This window comes from Siphateles boraxobius, unplaced genomic scaffold, assembly GCF_051911475.1.
Source record: "Siphateles boraxobius isolate OS27281-9 unplaced genomic scaffold, OSU_SipBor_1 31, whole genome shotgun sequence".
Lineage (NCBI taxonomy): Eukaryota > Metazoa > Chordata > Actinopteri > Cypriniformes > Leuciscidae > Siphateles > Siphateles boraxobius.
In genome coordinates, this window is record NW_027508931.1 from 11,916,025 (window position 1) to 11,923,176 (window position 7,152).

General features: G+C 37.7%; 1 protein-coding gene across 3 annotated transcripts; it reads right to left on the minus strand.

Moving 5' to 3' along the window:
• Positions 1-1,154: 1,154 nt before the first annotated feature.
• On the minus strand, positions 1,155-6,749 carry LOC143696931 (uncharacterized). Of its 3 annotated transcripts, none has more exons than XM_077193843.1 (14): positions 6,527-6,698; positions 5,687-5,892; positions 5,456-5,593; positions 5,178-5,316; positions 4,568-4,796; positions 4,241-4,507; positions 4,007-4,148; positions 3,775-3,918; positions 3,623-3,681; positions 3,351-3,526; positions 2,253-2,653; positions 2,061-2,157; positions 1,738-1,927; positions 1,155-1,574 (listed from the first exon to the last, which is right to left on the minus strand). In XM_077193843.1, exons 1-14 carry the CDS (start codon positions 6,665-6,667, stop codon positions 1,432-1,434), a joined length of 2,472 nt encoding a protein of 823 aa, XP_077049958.1. In that variant the 5' UTR covers positions 6,668-6,698; the 3' UTR covers positions 1,155-1,431. The 3 variants fall into 3 exon arrangements, with proteins under 3 accessions (XP_077049958.1, XP_077049959.1, XP_077049957.1); XM_077193844.1 differs by having other exon boundaries at positions 4,241-4,435; positions 4,508-4,796; XM_077193842.1 differs by having other exon boundaries at positions 4,241-4,796; positions 6,527-6,749.
• Positions 6,750-7,152: the final 403 nt, after the last annotated feature.

Genomic DNA, 7,152 nt, shown 5'->3' on the forward strand with positions numbered 1-7,152 from the left:
TATTAGTAGACTGTCTGTTCAATATCTGCTAAAACTCTATTTTGATGCTCCCCAACAGAAATTCTACTATTACTTTTGTTCCTCAACTCCCAGACAAAAACATAGTGTTCGTGTACATAGTGTACGTCTGGTACATGTGGATTCAACGCGTACCAAACGTGAACCGTATTCTGGGTCGACACTATATTACTGTCTGGGCTTATTCATGTGGCTGCAAAGTTAGATAGTAGAATGTCTAAAATGGTCTTAAAGCGTTATCACATTATCACTTCCTGCACTGATAGTCAATCTGACCGTAGCTGGTGACTTGTTTTTGTTATGCTATATGTAAATATTGTTGAATAGATTGCACAGATTCTTTTTGATGGTGCTTTGCACCTGAATATGAGAGTAAATGGAATGCCTGCCAATAGACTGTTCTTTCCACACATACGTTTAAAATATTTGTGTCATTTGTACTTTCATTTTGAGGACTCATGGTCAGGTGTTGTAGTTTTGTCATGGAGACATGGCACATAAACATAGAGTAACAATTGTTGATTGATTGATTAATGACACTGCAGTGTTGTGACGACAATCTCAAATTTCCCTGTCACGCCATCACCCTGGATGCTGTTTTGGCCTTCTCAACTTATTGTTATTCTGCAACTTCAGTGTAACATCAGCACTCCAACCCAAACTACCACCTTAATTACAGCTTTCTTTGTAAGCAAGTGAACAGGAATATTCATTACAGCCAAAAACTGTCCATAAAAGAAAATGTATACAATTTTATTTGTGTTTCAAGGACATTTCAAACTAAATGTTTTGGAAGTGTTTCTAGTGGGAACATATTGATAAGGGTTCATTTTAAAAGCTGCTGTTAAAATTAGTATGCTTATTAAATAGTGTTCTTTTGAATATTTTTATGGTCCATTTGACATTGATTTTGATTCACTTGTTGCTGTGAAAGCAGTTCAACGTTCATGTGATTAATGATTCACTAATTTGCATTTATGAACCACCATTGATTAAGATAATGCATGTATTTTTAATGCATATGCAATCTAATTCTAATGCATAATAATGCAATATTTTGTAATGCTGAATTGTATTTTGTTCACAGAAATAGCCTTTGGTGAACATGAAAAAAGACAACAAAAAAACAAAAACAATACAGGAGGTATGTTTATTTATTTCTCTTTGTGGATGTGCATTATTTGAACTCTTTTTAAATCAATCAGATATTCATTTTTTATCATTAGCAATCCAAAGGGTGCAAGAAAAAGATACCAAAACTGTGAAATAGGTTATGAAAAATAACCCTAACAACCATTTATGGATTATAAAACAATATTTAAAAGTGATCAAACAGAAACAAATCTTTCAAAACCATAATCCTCCCAGAGAGAGCAAAGAGTAAATAATTTTGTAGTATTTGAGGCCGATCCATTAAATCTCATTTGATTGAAGAGGTTGATATTTGACCTCTGTTCTCTTGGTTTTGTAAATGAGAACCCCACACATCATGCCAACAGCTGCCAGGAGACATCCGGCAATGAAAACCATATTCAGGTTTAAGACCGTGGAGGACACTGTGGAAAACACACAAAGTGTCGGTTAATAAAATCAAAAGTAATTCACAAATGATCGTAAAAGACTCTATTGTGATTTCAGCCAGCACAACACTTAATGCATCTTTAAAATAGTATCATATTCTATGAAAATATTATTCTATGTTAACTTCTGAGGTTTTACCTTCACCCTCAATGCTCCTTTTCAGCCTCAGGGGCCCCTGGGAGACAAAGTGACTGCCGGTCTGGATGGGAGCCTCTCTTTTGCGATGGTGGTGGGATGGTGGAGCGATTGTGCTGTTGGTGCAACCCTGAGAGCAGCGGGTGTTGGGATTGTTCGCCTCACACAGAATCACAGAACAGCTGATGAACACCTAGAGAAAAAGAAAGAGATGATGTCACAGCTCTCTATAATACTTCATTCTGATCAGTCAGAAGCAGCATCATGTTTTTGTATGTTGTCTGCTATCATTGTAGTCTAATTAATAAAAAAAAAAAAGTTTTTACCTGATCATGCATTCCAATAAACTGGAAGGCCTGCAGGCCAAAGCGGACCATTGGTTGGTGGCTTGTGTAGAATTCTACAGTTTCATCCATGATGCACCTGAAAAAATAAAATTGATGAAGATCCATTGTGAGTTAATTTCACTGTTAACCAGAGCTAATTTGTGTCTGCAGCTCATGGTTGATTGTTCTTACCCATTTTGGATGATTGTGTAGGACGCTTGGGAGTTGGGGTCATTGTATGGTGTCGCTACACATGATTCGACGAAAAGCTCTGTATTGTTGATTGAAGACTGTGATTCAATCTCCATGTAAATCATCTCTCCAAGGTCATACTCTGCTGGATATGACATCACATCTATTTCTTGGTAGTAATTTGCTGTTTGAAAGAGCCCGAAGCGGTAGGTGAGGGTTCCAAAGCCTCTCTCGGTTATGGTGGTTGTGTGTCTCCGGGCAGTGAACTCCATTGAGATGTTGTTTTTCTTCTCAAAACGACATGAGAACTCAATCTCTACCTCGTGTTTTCTGGTAATTATGCTATTTGGGTCATCAGTTGAGAAAATTTCATTCTTGAAAATGATGTACTGATCATCCTCCTGAAATAAAAAAGTGGATTATGAGATATAAACTGCACTTAAAATGTTTCTCCCTAAAATTTCATTTTTGTCATCATTTGTGCATACCAGTGTCATTCTAACCTGTGAAATGCTAAAAGAGATCATTGAATGTTCAAGCTTCTGTTTTCCATACAATCAAAGTGAATGGTAACTTGCTAAGCACAAAAAAAAAAAAAAAACACCACAAAAGAAGTCCACTGGACAGCAATTCGAACAAATTTTATGAGGTGGCTTATTCGTACAAATTCATACGACCTCACTCGTAATTTTTTTGCTAAATCGTACATATTTTACGTGTTGCCCAATTCGTGTAAATTCGTACACAGGACCGACACCTGACCCCACCCCTAAACCTACCCATCACGTGGGTTTAGACAAATCGTACGAATGAGGTCGTACAAGTTTGTATGAATTAGCTACCTTTTACTCACTTGTACGAATTTGTACGAATTGGTTACAAGATAGCATTGACTTTTTGTGCCTTTTTTGAGCCTTGTAGTATAACTCACCATCTACTATCATTGTTTAGAAAAGACAAGTTCTACCTAATTTCTCCTTGGTTGTTTCATGGAAGATACAAAACAAAATGGGTTCGGAAGGACATGAGGATGAGGAAATGATGACAACCATGTCATTTTTGCTAAACTGTTCCTTGAGCCCACAACAAAATTTTTACCTCAATCATGGTACCACAAGCATTGAGGGAAAAGTTTGCCAACACATGAGTGCCATTTGAGTCCAAAGTGCAGGCAGGATCGTTGAGTCGCAGATAGTCTTTGTGGAGCCCGACAGAGTGCAGCTGCTCAATTTCGATCACTATGTTGGTCCCAGTGCAAATCACATTTGCATCCACTGTAAATGCAATTAATCGTTCAGAATTATTTACCAAAACTACACAGTGTTTGTGCCACTACACATAGTTGTCTCAAGTAAAAAAGTGATACTAACCAGTCTGGTGTCCAACAGTGACAATGACACATCTCATTTCAGATTGATAAACGCTGCTTCTGTAAATAAATAATTAGCAATATTGATCAAACTCAGTTCATGTGATAGGTTCCTAGATCCTAGATTTCGAATAAGATGAATAGTTTGCCCACCCGCTTGTGCTCTCAGCAATGAAACACACAGGGAAATGATCTCCAAGGTCACTCCTCATTGGTGTCCATCTGATGGCGTACTCTCCATTGCTCAAAGCATGCTTAGTTATGTTCAGAGGACCACTGATAATGACATCAGAAACCCTGGGAATGAAAAAAAAGCATGTTATACACCCATCTAATAATCTTTATCATTGCTTGTATTAGGTCTAATTCACACATGAGCCCTCACGTTGAATAAGCTGCTGTAGCCTTAACCCGAATTTCCAGTTCACGGAGTGGTGTCGCTTGGATTTCTTCTCCGTTGCGTGGAGTTGGCGACACAAAGTGAGGTATGTAATGTCCCTCAGTGCAGGAAGGAGCAGGTGAATCAACTGCAATGATTCAAAATCAGAAATCACAGATGAGATGACACTATAAGAAGGATCTTTTGTTCTTGTTAAGCTAATCGTTGAGAAAACCTTACCGAGAACACTGAATTGCAGAGGGATCTTGCTGAAAGGTTCATAAGAACGCTGATGTGAAGCTACAGAAGTCATGTACTGTTGAGGTGAGCTTGTTGTGGTTGTGTATGTGGTCTGCAGCCACCACCACCACTGGGATGCTGTAGGTGGAGTGGTCAATTGTTGCTGTTGCCACCACCACCATGGCGTAGTTGTAGGTGGAGCGGTGGTCCATGGTTGCTGTTGCTGTTGCTGTTGCCACCACCCCCACCATGAAGTAGTAGTTGTAGGTGGAGCGGTGGTCGATTGTTGCTGTTGCCACCACCCCCACCATGAAGCAGAAGTTGTAGTTTGTTGCTGTTGCCACCATGGTACATTTGTGGTACTTTGTTGGTAATACCATGGGTATCCTGTTGAGCCTATTGACCTACTGTGTCTTCCATTTAGAGAGCATCTGTAAGAGCTGGAGCCATCAGTATAGGCCAGAGTGGTGTGTTTCCTTGGGAAGTCCTCCAAAATCATCTCAAATCCATAGACGCCTGTATTGTAGGCATAGCTGTAGTCTAGTGTACAGGCACCCTAATAAAGAATTAAGATGTTCATTATAGTGACTGTTCATTTCGTTTTATTTCTAGAACATTCTACTACAGCGTTTCTTCCAATGGCTCTCTTTCTATGTAGCATTAGTCCTATTCATTGTAGTGAATCAGTTCGTCCTAAACAGACACAATCTGCGTCCAAAATCCCATAATGAATAGTAGGTAGCTTACTTCTTGACTTACTTCTTTTTTTGTATCAGAACGTTTTTTTTTCCACTTCCAGTATATTTAGTATAAATGGATCACACAGATTGGCCTATAACCCTATTTCTGACCTTGCCACTGGTTCATATTGGAATATACATCGATATATGTCAATATACATCAAGTTATTACAGCAAAGTTATTTTCTGTTTCTTACTTGATTTACGTTGAAACCATTTGGCTGGTCACATCTGTCACATTCAACTTGTTGCTGAATTCCATATCTGCATCTGACCTGGTCACCATCTGGATCGTAGGCCATCATATGGTATGTACGAGGACAGTTTTGGGGAACACTAATGAAAAAAAATATAAATACATCAATCAGATTTTCTGTTACTAATTTAGAAAAAAGATCCAGCGTCTTTTTTGCATTCACATTACGTCTATTAATCTTGTTCATGGAAAACTACATTCAATAAAAATAAGGTTTACCGTAGAAGTTGGGAAATAGTTGTGACAGGTGATCGGTTGGGTTGATTAGTATCAGCTCTTATGCCTAGATCTACGTGTGTCCTGAGGAACCAAGAACCAAGACCGTTCACTGTGGGCACCCAGCAGCATGAGTAGTCCCTGCGATGGAATGATGAATTGAAGAATATGATGAATGGACAGTTCAATATTTCAGTTGTTGTCAAATGATTTAAAACTGATTGAATTACTTACTGCAGGTCAAAGGGTGTGTTTCCATAGATGTTTCTTGTGACAACAGATTCCGTTTGGCACCAGCTGTTGGTATAACCACTTCTGCCATTCGAGCTCCTATCGATTTGACCTTGTTCATTTGTGTATTCATTGCCACAATTCCCGGAGGCGCAGGTCCACCAACCATAATCACACCAGTCATAGGTTCGCTTGATTCGAAACTCAACCTGTTGGCAGAACACTAGTAGAGTTTAGAACACTTGTAGAGTTTTTTTTCTGTATTGATGCATTTCTTTTTTATATTTAGGTGGGATATAGACCAGTCAGAAAAACTCTTCACCAATAAATATTATCACATGATTTTAACAAGTTCTCACCATTTTTAAAAAATATTATGTTTCTACACCATCTTATTTATTTCCATGATTGCTTCTCTCCATCTTTTCACGTTGATGCTCTTCAATACATTTATTTAATTTAATTTAACTTAATTAAATTGTTTTATTTAATTTTATTTATCTTACCCATGTATTTTCTATTTAGGAAGAAAGAGTGATAAGTTAGCTATGCATATGTGCGAATGACCAAAATGAGTGTGGAATTCATAAATATGATTAGTAACTATTGAAAAATATTGAAGATTTACTAGGATGCATGACGACACAATATTTATCCCTGGGCTATCTTTAAGTTAAAAAAAATAATAAAAATAAAACAATAATTAAATCATTACTTTTTTTTTAAAATCCTAAAAGACATTACAACTACTTAAAAAATTATAAATAAAAAGAAATATCATATAATTTGATACTTCCACACTTTCATAGTTTTTTTCCATGCAAATAATAAATAAATTCTTACCCTCATGCTCCCATCTGCATTGGCTCCTTTAGGGCTGAAAGTCATTGAGCCTCCATAATGGTGTTCTGCTAAAGCAATGGACACCAGAAGCAGAAGATTCAACAACAGCGCTGAGAACATCATTGTACCTTGTGGTCTCATTGTACCCGAGACCTTACTCTACCTGTGAAGTGCACCACGGCACCTGCTTTTATACATCTCAGGTGAGCTGGAATTCAGGGATGGGTTCAAAAGTGTTGCACTAAATCACACACACACACAAAACTAGAGGGTAGTTACTGCTTCTTCTGTGAAGTCACATGGTTAAAATCTGAAACTAGACACTGATCTGACCTTACTTGCTAAAGCACACACCTTTTCATCCACATACAAAGTATGCCATTGTCGTGAGTGTCCATTAGGGGCAAGCTGGTGACTAACTAATGAAACTAATGACTAATGAAAAATGACTTGCTGCTTTCTATATGTTATTTGCACAGCTTCAGTGCCAAATATAGTATAACATATCTCACATTTTCATTACAGTTAAAAAATTGCAAATAATGGATATCTCTGCAGCTCAGTGAATATTTTTAGCTCTATTGTAATTTTTCATGGATGCCAGCACTCCTCCATAACAATGACCT

Excerpts from the sequence above, each read along its gene's own strand:
- LOC143696931 (XM_077193842.1), bottom strand. The coding sequence starts at position 6,667 with ATGAGACCACAAGGTACAATGATGTTCTCAGCGCTGTTGTTGAATCTT. Across the intron at positions 5,594-5,686 it reads AACACACCCTTTGACCTGCA|GGACTACTCATGCTGCTGGG; the intron begins GTAAGTAATTCA and ends ATTCCATCGCAG. Across the intron at positions 2,654-3,350 it reads CTTGTGGTACCATGATTGAG|GAGGATGATCAGTACATCAT; the intron begins GTAAAAATTTTG and ends TTTTTATTTCAG.